Consider the following 16,545-nt stretch of genomic DNA (forward strand, 5'->3'; position numbering starts at 1 on the left):
TGTTGCTGTTGCTCTTACACCAATTTCATCATTCCCTCATGTTTCATTTTACATCCTTGACCAACAAATCTGCAACCTGGGCCAGCCACATGATTCTGGGGGTGTAAAGTTCTCCCTTGTTTGTTTCCCAAAATAACATCAGATCACCTATGGCCCCCAAGGACTGAATCTCATCATCTCCGACCTAAAAGAACAAGCTACAGCACGAAATGTTCTGATATGAACAGGTTTGATGTAATATAATCAATTCAAACCCCAAACAGCACATGCAGTACTAAGGATCTCACAGTGCATTGGGTAATCGTAAAAAACACACTTTGTTGTTCACGTTTTACCATGCTTAATGTCAATGAGTCAACAGACTATTGCATAATGCAATATTATGTGTCTAATAAAAGCACATTCGTCAAACTTGACATCAGTTGGACTTGTATAAACATGTTAAGGTTTGTTGGAGTGTGTTGATAAAGTGAAATGGTATTGGGAATTTATACCACATTTCACAGCATTCATAATACAGTAGCAAGTCTCTTAATGGCTCATCATAGTCTTCTTTGCAATTCACAGTTTCATGCCTGGGCATGCTGACACCTGTTACAGTCTGAGAGTGACAGGAAGACATGTGAGACACAGACAGGGAAATAACACATATACCCAGACACATTTCTCTCACACATCTGCTGCCTTACGTCCTCACACCTTCTGTGTCATGTCATGTGATGAGTTGCATATCTTGTATGTATCTTATATCTATCTACGTAGGATGATCAATATATAGGTCACATCAGAACATGATTTTAAAATGCATTTAATTTCAAATTGAATATATATTACATATAATGTATAAGTAAACTATTGACAGATTTTTTTTTTTTTTTTTACTTAACTATTAAAGGGACAATTCACCAAAAAAATTAATTTAATAATAATTCAATTACTCATGTCATTCCAAACTTTCTGTATGAGTTTCTTTCTAAATATTGTTTAAAGTATTGTTGTTTTAGCTCATACAATGAAATTCTCCATCAGTTTCTTTTATAGTATTCTGTGTTCTGCAGAAGAGAGAAAGTCATACAAGTTTAGAATGACATCAGGCTAAATAAATGATGACAGGATTATTTATTTATTTTTTGGGTGAACTATCCCTTTAAATTCTATACAGCCATATAAGCCAATTTACAAATAACACACAAAAGAAGCATTATTAGTTTTGATGAAGAATTTAATAGTAAAATCATTTTGCATGTATAACTGTTCCACATCCATTTTTAAAAGAATGTAAAATATTTGGGGGGGAAAAACATGAATAAATAATCAATTTACAAAAAGAAGGAATGTTTAAACAAAAGTACACATGTAAACAAACAATGTGCAACTATTCAGTGTCAAGTGCAAAATAATACAGAATTTGAAACTCTTCAAGTTCAAAGGTAATGTGTATTCTTTAGTAAACACTAATATGATTTAATTGTTCATTAAACAGGTGATCTAAAAGACACTTGAAATTAAAAGCTTCCATCTGCTATATGGCCTGAGCTTAATTTGAAATATCTTCCAGCTATTTGGCTATTTCAGATATTTCTATAACTTTAATAGTTATTTTACTAATAACCTCACACACATTCAAAAGGCAACACGTGCAAACACCGACAGAGAGCTTCGAAAAATGTGTCTCATTGCGTTGCTGTCTTAATATGCTCTCCATTTTTACTCTTTTCTCAGTATGAACTGTCAAATTGAGCACTCCAATAATTTTGGTTGGAGACAGACACATTTAAGCTTGTATGATATGACTAAGCTACATTGTCAATATTAATACAGTCATGTAGGCAAAAACTTATCAGAGAGATAGACCAGATTTACTGAGCCATGGTCAAATAGCTTGAATGGCAAAGTTCCCATCGACACCCATGAGTCTGTCTTTGGGTCGTAGAAGTCAAAGCCGTCTGAGTCTTCCACACTCTCGTCACTGTTAATGAAGCGCCCCCCCGTGACATAGATCTTGCCATTCACAACAGCAGCAGAGTGATGCATCTTCCTGGCCTTCATATTTTCACATTTTTCAAACCTGTTGGTTTTAACATCATATGCTAGCATTCTTCTTGTATAGCCTGTTAAATAATAAAAAAAGAGAGTTAAAGTTGCATGAAATGGAAATTGAGAGTCTTTTTTCCCCTATTGTGATGTACACTACTGGTCATAAGTCCCTTATGCTCACCAATGTTGCATTTATTTGATCAGAATTTAAAATAGCTGTTCTCTATTTAAATATTTTAAAATGTAATTTATTCATGTGATGGCAAAGCTGAATTTTCAACTGCTTTACTTTTGGAGCAAAGCAACCAATACTCCAGTCTTAAGATCCATCAAAAATATGTTTTCTTTCAAAAAGTATTTAAATATTTAATGGTAGTGTATTTCTGAGTGAAACGACATCTCGAACAAGAAAAAATTTAAGGCGGGAAAATTTATTGTATTGTTGTAATTTGCTAATTGCTGCAATCTCATATGAGTGACAGGTTACTGGAGGAGAGGGATCTTCAATATTCCGCAAAAATTAATTTCATGGTGAACTCAAAACCAACTTGCAGGAACATTATATTCACAAAACTACCAAAAAAGCCCTCCTTACCGCCTACAATGTAGATTTTATCATCGATCACAGCAGCTGGTGCACAGACGTTCTTCACTGTCCTGGTTTCCATCCTATACCAAAGATTCCTTCCAATGTGGTACACCTATCAAGAACAAACATCTTTTACCACTGCAAAATCATTAAAATTTGTTCTGTGTAGAACTAAACATCCCAAAAAGCCTGAAATATCAAACCTGGATAATTCGAACTGGTTTCTGCATGGCGTCTTCCCCTCCGAACACGTATATTCTCTGGTCATGTGCGGCTACAGCTGGGTGCAGAACTGCGGTGGGCATGGGGGCCATGGCCTCCCATAGGTTGAACATGGTGTCGTATCGCTCTACCGAATTTGACAGCTGTCCGTCAGCTGTCAATCCACCCAGAACAAAAATGAAATGCAGGTAGGTAGAGCTCTGATGGGCGTATCGAGGCGTCAGCATGGGTTCTCCAACTCTCCACTGGTTTGTTTTCAGAGAAAGCGTGTACACAGTGTTGCTAGTTGTGCACTGCCCTCCTGCTGTCATGGTTAAACCCCCGAGCACATAAAGGATGCTGTGCATGCAGACATAAGAGGGCCGGTGAAGGCGCAGCGGAATTTTTGCGAGACACTGCCAGCAGCGAGTCTGTTCGTCGTAGAGTAGCGCCTCACGAGACGTCCGCTCACCATCCTTACGACCTCCCACTATTACAAGCGCCTCCTTGCAGTTTTTCCGTCGTGGCACTGCCCAAAGGAGCTCAAGATCGCCAGGGCAATGAGTGCCGACAGAAAAAAGAAGGCGGCGAACGGATTCGATGATCTCTATGCATAAAGAAGATGACTGGACTAAAGGGTCATTGGCGATAAACTGGAAAAGATAGGAAGGATGGACATGTCTCAGCCTCACGCGACGGAACAAGTCGTGGATAGTGCTACGTCTGGAGAACGGGTCATGGTGGATCCAAGCTAGAAGAGTCTCAAAAACTTGCTCCTCCTCAACGCACAGTTTGTCGTCCTCCAAGTAGCTCACCAACTCGGGGAGCGAGAGTTCGCAGAAGTCCTCGGAGACCACCACATCAGAGAAGCTCTTCACAGCCAGTTCTCTTGCTTTTTCCTGCAAGCTAGGGCAATGCAGGATTTCAGAGAGCCGGATCATGCTCAGGCAGTTGTCTGGACTGAGCTGGGTCTGCAAGAAGGTCGAGCAGGCCTCAAAAAGCCTTCCGTACTGAAGCATAGAGGCGGCTTGCATCAGAGGGAGAACCAGCTCCATGGTGATGCTGACGGACCCTGTGTATACATACTCTACTATACTCGCAAGGATGTCATAAGGAACACCTTGGAGGTCTATCCGGGGCTTCTGGGTCTCCAGGAAGCAGCTGCAGAACATTGCGTAGAAGTAGGGGCTGCTGGACACCAGAACATTGCGGTGACATGGGAGCTCTTTGCCCTCAGAGCAAAGAACAACATCAGTGAAAATGTGGTCCTTCCTCAAGGTGTTCAGCTCCAGGAGGAGGGTTGAGATCAGGTCTTTGTCTTTAAAATGCAGGACATCTGATATTGGATCATCTAAGCTGTGGGGGGAAAAAAGACAAAAGTTTTATAATCATAAGATATTTTCTTCAGTTAGGATATCGGTTACATACACATTTCTCTTATGCACATAAAAACTCTTATGGCAACAGTTCAGATGCATTTCCTATAACCATTTCATTTTTTAAATCTAGTGATTTTGAAAATTAAGTGATATTATATTTGCACATTTACACACACACACACATTTAGTATTTATATGTATAATAGTATTTACAGTATTGCAGTATACATCTGTATGTGTGTGTGTGTGTGTGTGTGTATAATATATATATATATATATAAAATTATATTTATAATTATATAATAAATAAAATAATATGACTGATTCAATGAACATGAGTGTGAAGTTGCATCCGTGAAACAGATTTTTAAAATAAATCTGCAATTGCACATTTTAAGATATCAAAGGAATGGCAGCAAGGAAATGATTCCCTTCATCAATTAACAATTCTGCAAGTTCATCACACAATCACATTAATCTTAATCTTCCAAGACTAGAACAATGCAGTTTGCCTGCAGACTGACATATCATGAAAAACTAACCAAAATGCCATGCAGTTATAGACAAACTACACAGGTGTTATTGTGCCTGTAGTCAAAGCATCTGCTTGGAGACCTGATGTGTCAGTCATATCTTGCCTTACCTTGTCTCAGATGATTTGAAGCACATTCTAGATGGTCCTGTAAATATATAGCCTATGTATCATCAAAACTCAAGCAGAGCTCAAACTCGTCCCTCTGTTTTCAAAAAACAGTTCACTTCTGATTCTGAAAGTTCACTTTCAGAGTTTGGCAGGTGGATGTTTATAGAGACTGGGGCGACCGCGGTATGTTATTTGTTGTTCAGAAATCCTTCGAGAGGCCTCAGTGTACATTCCAGTCTCCCTAAAAATAGAAATCTCTCTTCTCTGTCAGAACTGGAGCAAGTCCCGCTAACACCTCATCATGGTACGCCCTCACCCCCTCTGTTTTTCCATAACACAACATGTTTCTTCACCGTCTGCATCGCGTGTCTGAATTGCTCCATGCTCCACAACGTGTGTATGTTTACCGAGGCTGTAAACAACACCACTTGTGACCAAAAGCTATTCTAAGAGTTTGCTGTGTGCTTGACCCCCGTTTCTAAACTAATCCCCCCAAAAGCCAGCACTGTGTTACTACAGCAGTCGTCACAAACTCTGGGATGATGAAAGTTCAGAATGAGGAGATATAACAGCTGAAAGGTTATATAACGCAGCCAGGTATAAGTTAGACAGCGCTGAGTGACTGGGTTATTGTTTGAACATAGTCTTGGTAATTTAGTGTCCTGCACTGTAGGCGTATGAAGTTGCATAAGCATTAATAAACTATTTTAATGTAAAGTAATGTATGTATAAAAAACTAAACGAATACAATTATTATTTATAATCTTAATCTATAACTTTTCAACAATAAGATTCTTTGCATGAACTACTGAGGGCCTTCAGAAAAAATGCGCTTTAAGATAAACAGCGCCATCTTGTGTTAGTTCCCTGTAGGCTACTGGGGTTTCTTGTGACCTGAGAGGCATTACGCAATAGTTGCACCTGTGCTGTCATCTGTTTCACATGCTGTAATGTAAAATGTTCAACAACTTCAAATAAATATGTTCTCATGTACCTTATGATAATATGTTGTTAATACAAGCAACAACAGTCTCCACATTTGATCAAGCAGAGAAAAAAAAATCAAACAGATACATGTAGATGTAGGCTACATTTAACAATATAATAAAGATATTTTGATTATTTTCAAACATGATGTCCTCAAGCCTTGTAATGGACATTAAGAAACAAAACAAAACTTGCTGCAGTGGCTGAGTGAAATAAAGATGTGAAGAAGAAAAATGGGGAAACTAGAATGTCAGGTTAAGAAATTCATAGTAAACACATTTCAGCTCCACCCTACCCACTGTAAGGCTAGAAATGGCTTGAGTAATCCCTTTGAACTTCTACCTTTGAAAAGATGACAGGCAAAATATTACCAATAAAATCATAAGAATGCCTATGATGTTCGGTAGCAGAGAATGTTGGGACCTTAAATTCTCCAGAGCCACTCTATGAAAATAACAGTCTCTTGGTAGAAATCTTGATACGCAACCTGTCGGGAGAACTCTTAAAGCCTGCAGATACTTTACATATCTTGAAAGGTACACAGCAGTGCTAAGATCCGCTCTGCTCTACAGCATCCACATTACATTACTGTGAGTCTGTTGTGCAGTTGCTAATTATCTCATTCTAAGCACTCAATTCAGTGCCTGTGCCTCAGGGAGAGCATCCTCCCCGATTAACCCTGCTTATCGCTGCATGAGTAAATGAAGGGTAAATAACAGTCACACCAAGAGATGGAGGGTTATGACCTCTAGACATTTTCCAAAAACTTCTGCCATTTGTATTCCTCACTATTATTACTACACACTGTATATAAATATATTATATTATATTAATTATATTGTTACTATAATATTATAAGTATATTAATTAATTAAATTGTTTTATTAAAATGATATAAAATATATATATATATATATATTTTACATTATTTTATAGCTTATTCCTCACTATTATTACACTGTTTATAAATATATTATATTGTTATAGTATAATATGTTTATATATACAAGTATATTAATTAATTAAATTATATTTTATTATAATTATATTAAATATTTAAATATTTGTAAATAATATAATGAATTATTTTATAACTTCGAATATACCTTTATATCTAATTTCTTATTCTTATAATCTACATGTAAAAGTGCAGCATTTTGTTTATGTCACTCCTGCATGTTCAATGAACACAAGCCTTTGTACATTATAATAATTGACACTAACCAAAACAGTGCCTACTTTACAAATGAAATTTCTGTTTGCCAGGCATTATGAGAAGAGCGAAAAGCAGTCATAATGGAAAGAAGCATGGGTTTTAGATATATTAAAGCACAATGTCTGATGCATTTTGAAGAGCACTTTCATCTTTTGGTTCCTTTCATGGACTCCTTTGTGATCCTCCTCAAATGCTACAACAGACATTTTAAAAAACAGACCACCATAAAACAAGAGCCTCTCTCTTCAGCGCAAAATAATTATTTTTGAGGACTATATTTGAATTTTTTTGTAACACACAGATTATTACACAGGGTAGATTCATGCAACAAGTGCTTGTGCATGTTGCTCTACAATATCATCATATTAGGTGGTGCCACTGATAGAGTTGCAATGCAAATTGCAATATGTCCATTGGGAATTGCAGGCTGACCTCTAAAAGATCAGTATGACAGTGATATATTACATAGTTTGCTTCGCTCATGCAGAAATATAAGGGAACATGGCAAATAGTGAGATAGCAAATTGGGTCATGTGTCAGATCTGAATGACCTACTTCTTCCGGCCTTTTTTCTGATAAGAGCCTGGAGAAAATGTTCCACTTTCAGAGTGGTGGCAAAAGTTCTGATTACCATCACCACACAGCAAATACTGAAGCTTCTTCTTTGAAGTTCAGAGCAAACAAACCAGCTGTAATGTAATCAGCAGTCCGGTATGGACATTTTATAGTGTTAACAAATGCAAGAAAAAGAGAATATCTAAGAAAATCCTTGTGAAATGAAACAAACTACTGGAACGTTAGCAACATTATATTGTCTACAGCAAGAGTTTGCAAACTTGTTGATGTTAGGGACCCTTAAATATGATGATCTTTGTGAGAGACGCTGTTGATAAATATTAAGGCAGCTGTATATTTTTGTGTCAAAACAAATTGCAATTAATGAATTGATTTCTGACCCTAATTAAATATTAAATTTAGTGAATGTGAACATAATAAAATATTATGTTAAACATATTTCACTAATTTCTTAAATACACACATTAACAGATCTAAAAAAAAGAAATCTTTATATATATATACAGACCCTTTCCAAAAAATTAGAATATCATGGAAAAGTTTATTTATTTCCATAATTCCATTCAAAACGTTAAACTTCCATAGATTATAGATTCAGGGCCCACAACTTAAACGATTTCAAGTATTTAGTTGTTTATTTGTACATAATTTGGGCTTCCAGCTCATAAAACCCACGAAAACAGGATTTCAAAAAATTAGAATATTACATGAAATCACACAATAATTACACAGTGATAATACCATGGTCATTGAACCAGGTTTTGGTTATTTTGGCAGTGTGGGCAGGTGCAAATCCTGCTGGAAAATGAAGGAAGCATGAAGTGCTCTGAAAATGTCCTGGTAGACGGCTGCGTTGACTCTGGATTTAATAAAGCACAGTGGACCAAAGTCCTCTTTTCTGATGAGAGCAAATTTTGCATCTCATTTGGAAAACAAGGTCCCAGAGTCTGGAGGAAGAATGGAGAGGCACACAATCCAAGATGCTTGAAGTCCAGTGTGAAGTTTCCACAGTCTGTGTTGGTTTGGGGAGCCATGTCATCGGCTGGTGTTGGTCCACTGTGCTGTCCACTCAACGCAGCCGTCTACCAGGACATTTTCAGAGCACTTCATGCTTCCTTCAGCAGACAAGCTTTATGGAGATGCTGACTTCATTTTCCAGCAGGATTTGCACCTGCCCACACTGCCAAAAGAACCAAAACCTGTTCAATGGCCATGGTATCACTGTGATTACTGTGTGATTTCATGTAATATTCTAATTTTTGGAAATCCTGTTTTCGTGGGTTTTATGAGCTGGAAGCCCAAATTATGTACAAATAAACAACTAAATACTTGAAATCGTTTAAGTTGTGGGCCCTGAATCTATAATCTATGGAAGTTTAACGTTTTGAATGGAATTATGGAAATAAATAAACTTTTCCATGATATTCAAATTTTTTGGAAAGGGTCTGTATATCATACTGTATATATTTCTGTGTGTACACACACACACACACACACACACACATATATATATATATATGTATAAATATATGTGTGTGTATACAGTTTTTATATATATATATATATATATACACACATATATATATACACTATTTATTTATATATACATACAGTATATATAGATACAGTCTATATGTATAAATATAAATGTGTGTGTATATACAGTATACACACATTCACACACACAGAAATTTATATTTTATATATATACATATATATATAATATACTGTATATACACATATATTATGTAAACACAGACTTTTATGTTAGATGCGATTAATCGATTTAACAGCCCTACCTGCTGGCGTGTTACTTTGTAGCATGAGAGCTATATTTTTGTTAAAATGTCATGTTCCTCTAGAGGTCAGTGCAGCTCAAATGATACTTATGAACTTACTGTGAAAAAATATGTCCTAATAGACTAGTCATCACACGTGTTGGGTATTATGATTAGACAAATAGCCTAAATGTTTCACTGCACTCAATATTAGTGATCACTAAACTACCTAAAAGTGCTCTCATGATTTTTTTAAGGTAACCCGCAGTGTATTATGGGACAACAACACACAGCTCTATTCATTAAAGAAAAACATCAGCGTAATTGTGGGGAAATTGAACTGCACATATCAGAGTTGCATTCAATAACATTAACATATCTATGTAATTTTCACCTCAACATTTTTGTCACCTGATGATCTTCTCTTCCTTCTTTTCATTTCTCTCTCTGCAGCCAGTCCAGGCTTTTGGTATGGCTTCATCGGCATGACACCAACAGACGCACGCCATGCACCTTCAGCAATAATACACCTTTGATGGAGTGCAGTTGCCTTTGGAATCAGAGAAAGAGGGGTCTTAAGGGGCTTACTATTAGCTGCTTAAAATTCTTCTGATGTAACCAGTGCATAGCCACTGGAAGAAAAAAAACAGACGCATTCCCACTAGTGTGGCACTTTCACCCTATTTTGTTTACTCTTGGAGGTGTTGTGTTCCAGACGTCTTTTTTTAACAGTTGAGGAAACTAAATAATGAGTTCTTTCACAGAGCGAGTCAGTGTGAAGGCAATGCTGTTTATCTTTATATCCTCAGCGGTGGCAGACAGCTTCATACGGTGTCACAGGCATACTGACACAAGGTGCCCTGGCATTCAAAATGGCCAGAGTACAGGCTCTAGAGTGAAGGAAACTTAAAAAAAAAATAAAAAATCTTTGTAGAGATTGAACACTCAGAGGAATTCCTGTGGTAGTGTCAGACCAATCCTGAAATGTCAGGTCGTTGAAATTCCTCTGTTTACTCACCAGGATAGAGATGAAGGGTGTGTGGATCTTTATAACACAAGGCTTCAGTGAAAATGTCACTCTGAAGACTGATTTCTGAATCATAAAGCAGTATCATTTGTGTATGCAATTAACAAAATGTTAAAGTATATTTGTTTTGGCACATACATAATTCATTATATAAGCACAATATGCTAATGAGATTTACTATTAATGCTTTAATATTAGGGGAGCAGGTGTATCTGGCCTGAAGAGACTGTCATGAGCCTGGATGTTTTTTTGATGTGGCACTGGGAGATGGACACCCGGCTTGTGTCTGGTGATATGCCTCACGGCGACAGCCAGATATGAGCAAATACACAGCAGACTGGACAGCTGTTAAGTTAGGTAATTAAGAGCTGAGGCACGCTTTTGGGCAGGAGAAGCCCCTGTACTGGGGGTGATGGACTGACAGCCAGAGGCTAACTGTTTGTCAATCCACAACACAGGACTAAACACTGCAGTGTTTTACAGACCCTCCTGCCCCGGACTGGATACCAGAAGCTGAAGTACCTCCTAGGAGACGCCTCTGAAGATGCTGCCACTGCCACTGGCTCTTTTCAGGGTAGACACCATTAGCCTATAATTTTTCACAAATGCAAACAATGCTGTTAGAAATAGATGTACAGCACAGTTAATTTTAATTTGGTTGTACTGTCTTCATTTCTTAGATCATGCCCAGTTTTTCTTGTCACAGTGATTTTTTTTCTGAGAAAATACATTTGAACACTGTCACTCACAGCCTTGATTTAATTAAATAAAAATTTAAAAATTCAAATTGATATATATAATTTGATATAATGATTTTTTTTTTACAATATATTTGTAATGTCTGAATCCATAATAAAGCAATATATACTGACACTATTTTGTTGATGCACTGTCCACTAAAAACAGCGATCAAAAAACTGTTGGTTACAGTAATACCTCTTCACAAAAAAGTAGGGTAACACAATCGCTGCGTCCGAAACTGAATACTTCCCTATATAGTATGTCCGAATGTGTCCCAATTCGCCTAATACTAAGCCCCAAAAGTATGTACTCTTTTTGCAAAGAAAAATTGTGTAGCAAAAGAGTAGACAAGCTTTGGGACATATTATCATGTCATTAAATTGTGTATTTAACAGGCATAGTTACAAGCAATCTGTCACTGTAAACTGACCTGTCAATCATCTTGTCACTGCAGTTAAAATCCTCCAGATTTCATTTACTTTAATTTCCTACTGTATTGGAGAGAACGTTGATCTGCCAGACATGGGTCTTTCATGCAGAGAACTTTCCTCATGTGTTTGCATAATAATGCATTTAAAAGTTGATTGGCCAAACAGATCTTTATAAAAGTCCACATTGTTGTTGCAGATGATATATAACATGGATTACATTTTTATCAGGTTAAATGTTGATTATTAGTCACTCAAACCCCTTTATCTAAACCTCTCTATTTAACTGTTGGTTATTTATTTTAACACTTTTTATTTGTGTTTGTTGTTCTGAACCAAATCCTCCTGCAAAGAGCAATGGGTTGTGGGCAATATTAGCCGTTATAGTAGGCCTATGCACGGATCCACACTTCGAAAATCTACCAGAAATAGTAGACCATCCGGGGACTTTTGATATACTGTTTTCAACATACTATGCTTTGGGACCATAGACTGTTTGGGACACACTTAGCCTATTGCAATCTCACATATTATTTAGGATGGATATTATGCATATTGGGACGCATGCCATTAAAAAAAAACCAGTAGGCGGAAATTCCCCGGATGACCTACTTCTGCCGAGATTCTGAAGTACGCATTCGATGGACACTTTACTATCCTGTGAGGCTATGGGAGAGGATTTATGAATGGAAGTGAAGCAATGCAACTGATGCTGGTAGGTCACGTGACTAACAATATGGAGGATATAGTATGCTATGTCCAAATTTCATTCATATTCATACAATATAGGGTGTACTTTTTTAACGGCCGTGAAGTAAATAAAAATAAAAATATAGTACCTATTCAGACAATACACAATGCAACGCTTTAACATTGTCGACAGCCTCAAGGTGTTGCGGCGCGACGTGGCACGACAACAGTCGCATCCGGTGTAGAACTGTGGTTATTAAAGGTGGGGATACATTTACCGTTGTACCGCAATTTTTCGCAGGCAAAATCCAGTCATTTCAATTGGAATCCACACTATCTGGAATTTCGTTTGAGGGTGAAAAATAAGGTTCAATTTGGTCACACAAATTTGTTGCACACAAATTGTTTTCTTTGACCTTATATGAAGGCATTCTTAAATGTCCAAATCTAGTACAATTTTTGAAATTTTACTTTAATTCTTTTTAAATGTACATAGCGCTTTGTGTTATATTACCTTGGCAGTTAATTAGGCTTAAAACAAAAACAAATTAACACTGGTGCAAAGGTGCTTCTAATACAACGACTGAGTGACATCAAATTTCACACCATTCTCTCTTCTAACTGCTGTAATCAGTCTCTATATATTTTCCCCTCTTTTGGAAAGTCATGGAAACGCTATCATGGATCTTTTCTTTTTATATTGAAGCAAATGGGAATACAAAAGTTATATTTGCTGTTGTTGTCCTCTTCACCGCTACAGAAGTTTACCCAATTATGACGACTTATCACCATTTTAAAAGGGTTCATTATCAATAATTTGCACTCTTTGTATAGGCTAATAAGTAATTATAGATTTAAGATTTTAAAGAACTGATTTGAAGTAGGCTACTCTGTATTAGGCTATTGCGTCATCATGATGTCTGAAAATCTAAACATGTTTGAGTTTAAAGTTCAGATAAGACGCTATAAGTCAATGAAAACCAGTTAACTGGCATCCACTCTCGTATTTATGTATGTAGATTATAAAGTATAAGCATCTGGTCAGAAAGGTAATCTTTAAACTGTAGACTAGCTCTCAGTGAGTTTAGTTCATTGAAAAAAACTAAATCCGCTTCCAGAATCCAGTCTAAATGTGCGCTGTTTCTTTAACTGACCGTGCCTTGAGTAAACATTACCATGCTCGCTACTATTTTACACAGAGCGCTGTTTCTGCCTTTGCCATAACTTCAAAGGGTCCGGGACATCATCTATTACGTGGAAAGAGAGGAAACAAATCATCAAAAGAACAATTCTTTACAGAGGACGTTAACTGCAGGACTAGCTCCCCGTGGGTTCACCTCTGTATCTGATGGGCTTCCCCTGTCTGCGGCTCACACCAGGAAGTGAGCAGGTGAGACGCACCTGTTCGGAACGCAGACTGAAACTCAACAATATCTAACTGCTTGCAAACAGTTCGGATAACTGTATGATATGCCAAAACTTACATCACGTAGGCTAATTACTCCAAACTATTCGCTGATAAAAAGAAGACATGGACTTAGACCTGAACGGGGCTCCAAAGCCGGATTAGCCTACGTGTTGCGTTTTTGAAATCCCGATACAGGTGGGACGCGAAATTGTTCACACGAGTTTCAGACATTGTTATGGGGAATCAAGTGGAGAAACTTACCCATTTGAATTACAATGAATTACCCACGACTGACCCTAATGGATTCGACCCAGAAGACGACACTCCACGGATTGGCGTGTCTTATATTTTCTCTGCGGATGACGACGAGCTAGAGGACAACATCGAGGAGACAGAAAAGGACGATGTGAAACATTACGACTGCCGCAATGAATTAGAATGCGCGGTCTATTATCGCGACGAGTGTATATACGAACGAAACAGCAGGTTCGGCGAAGTGGGAACGCTGTCGTGCGAGAACTTACCGAATAAGTGCAACCCCGGTGACCTGGTGGAGTTTGTGGCTATCGGCCAGTACCCGCACTGGGCAGTATGTGTTGGCGACCTACAGGTAGTTCATTTTTATAGAAACGAGATTAAATGCGACTTTCTTTTGGACGCAAGTCAAGGTAAAAGGGGCAGAATTGTTAACGACCTGTATAAGTTCCGCGCGCTGAGCCCGGATGTCGTGGTGCAGAATGCTATGGAGCAAGTGGGGATGAAAGAGCGAGATGTTTGCTGGAAGAACTCTGAATGCTTCGCTGCCTGGTGCAGGTTTGGCAAACGCGAATTCAAAATTGGAGGGGAGATTCGAATTGGAAAGCAGCCGTACAAGATGAAACTGCAGCTGTCTGAGAAGAAAAGTCACGTTTTGGACTTTCAAAGTTTAGAGGATTTGATCATGGAAAAGAGGAGAAACGACCAAATGGGAAGGGAAGCCGTCATACAGGAACTGGAGAATCATTTAAATGGCACAGAAGACACTGAGAATGATTACAATTGTAACTGAAGGATCAAATAGGGAGGTTCTCTAGTCTAGTGGACAAACAGCTTCATCATGGAGGATATTTGTAATCACCTCAAGCACAGCGGCAGTGTTGCAATTTCATCTGTTTCTCAAGAGAGTTTTCTGTCAGCAGCACTTTTATAAATTGGACAACTCCAGCTTGTTAGCAATGATAATCCTGGTGTTTTTTTTTATTAAGGACATGATTATTCCCTCACTTTGCTGTATTCACATCCAAGGGAACGTTTTATGAAAGCCTTTCCATTATAATGATCTCATTCATAGTATGTATTCCCTTGACACATATTATTTCAATAAAGTCTGATTATTTTTTACTTAATACGGTTTTGTTCTTCAACATAGGATTGTGATATAATCAATACAGCGTTCTGTTAATCAGCTTCAGTTACCTAAACAAGTAGGCTACATATATATTTTTGCTACAGAACTTGGTATATTAAAGCCTGTTATTCATTCATACACAGACATTTTCATTTTATATGTATTTCAGCGTTCAGTTCAGATTTACTCTTCCATTTGATGGATGGATTTTTTTTCCCAGTCTGTTAATGGCGACTGAGCTTTTTCTGCCCAGAGATGATTCCTGATTCCATCATATTTATTTCATGAGCATCCAAGCATTTAATGATGAAAAACACCCCAAAGGGAAAAAGTAAACATTCATTTATGAATATGATTAAAATTGTTTAAGTAATAACCAAGAGTGTAAAATGTTCAGAGGAAAGGATTTCTGAAGATATAGTTTGTGTTCTCCCTGGGATTTTTATTATATTTTACTTAAATCATTTTGAATTATGCCACGTAATGAATATCAAATGAATAACCACCACTGACTTCCATAGAATAAAAAATAAATAATAAAATACTATGGAAGTTAGTGGGGTCCATTAATTGTTTGGTTACTGACATTCTTCAAAATACCTTCTTTTGTGTTCAACAGAAGAAAGGAATTCATACAGGTTAAGAACGAGTAAATGATAGAATTTTCATTTTTGGGGGAACTATCCCTTTAGGTTTTGGGTAAGCAGAAATTAATCATTCTCTTCTTCTGACTTATGTTCATGCTGCATATATTTGCCTTTTGTGTTGTTTTTGTTTTGCCCATCAGGGATTTAATACAACTGTTCAATAAGGAAAAAAGGGGACATAATAAGAGAGAAATATGTGGGCTCCGAGTTTCTGATGTCTTTTTGTTTCGTCATACCAGACTTTAGATCCCCCCGGTTGGTAGTATCTGTGAGATAATACTGCCCACAGAAAGTTTTGTTTAGCCAAAGAAGAGAGGATTTGTAGAGATCTGCTACAGAAGTTGACTGTGCTCGATAAGATGTACAGATGCTCAGAAAAGATAACCGCTGCTTTTTGAAGTGTCTCAAACTAGAAGTCTTAATTAGATTTAAGTCTCAATTTAAACTAATTTCTCATCTAATTTAAGATACTGACTGATTACACTCAGATTTAAGCATAAAAAAAACGTGTTTTTAACTCCGCTTTCATCAAATAACCATGCTGGTTTAGACAAATAATTAAGCTTTGATCTTATCAGTATATTACTTGTGTTACTCATTATGCCTGTAAATGTGTGTGATGCTCCACAGGTCACACAAAAGAGACTAAACTATAAAATAGCTATTTTAAAAGAGTCTTTGCAGCTACCCAGTGATTGACATTCATCTCCAAATCCTCTGAGAAGAGCCACATAAAGCTGTCCTCTCCTTTACCACGCAGTACATCAAACAAAGCATTGGGCCACACTGCTGTCTTCAGTGCAATGATTTT

The 16,545-nt window shown here is 37.3% G+C and overlaps 2 protein-coding genes across 4 annotated transcripts; one reads left to right on the plus strand and one right to left on the minus strand.

The window, feature by feature from the left end:
* Positions 1–885: 885 nt before the first annotated feature.
* klhl38b (kelch-like family member 38b) lies at positions 886–11,017 on the minus strand. Of its 3 annotated transcripts, XM_084088073.1 has the most exons (5): positions 10,956–11,017; positions 9,801–9,956; positions 2,830–4,183; positions 2,633–2,738; positions 886–2,111 (listed from the first exon to the last, which is right to left on the minus strand). In XM_084088073.1, exons 2-5 carry the CDS (start codon positions 9,806–9,808, stop codon positions 1,822–1,824), a joined length of 1,758 nt encoding a protein of 585 aa, XP_083944199.1. In that variant the 5' UTR covers positions 9,809–9,956; positions 10,956–11,017; the 3' UTR covers positions 886–1,821. The 3 variants fall into 3 exon arrangements, with proteins under 3 accessions (XP_083944199.1, XP_083944198.1, XP_083944197.1); XM_084088072.1 differs by having other exon boundaries at positions 9,801–11,017; XM_084088071.1 differs by lacking the exons at positions 9,801–9,956; positions 10,956–11,017 and adding an exon at positions 4,850–5,329.
* Positions 11,018–12,781: 1,764 nt separating this feature from the next.
* lratd2b (LRAT domain containing 2b) lies at positions 12,782–15,085 on the plus strand. The gene has a single exon (XM_084088075.1). The coding sequence runs from the start codon at positions 13,936–13,938 to the stop codon at positions 14,746–14,748; it is 813 nt and encodes a 270-aa protein (XP_083944201.1). The 5' UTR covers positions 12,782–13,935; the 3' UTR covers positions 14,749–15,085.
* The last annotated feature ends 1,460 nt before the right edge of the window (positions 15,086–16,545 follow it).

Source organism: Abramis brama, assembly GCF_963993115.1.
Source record: "Abramis brama genome assembly, chromosome: 17".
NCBI lineage: Eukaryota > Metazoa > Chordata > Actinopteri > Cypriniformes > Leuciscidae > Abramis > Abramis brama.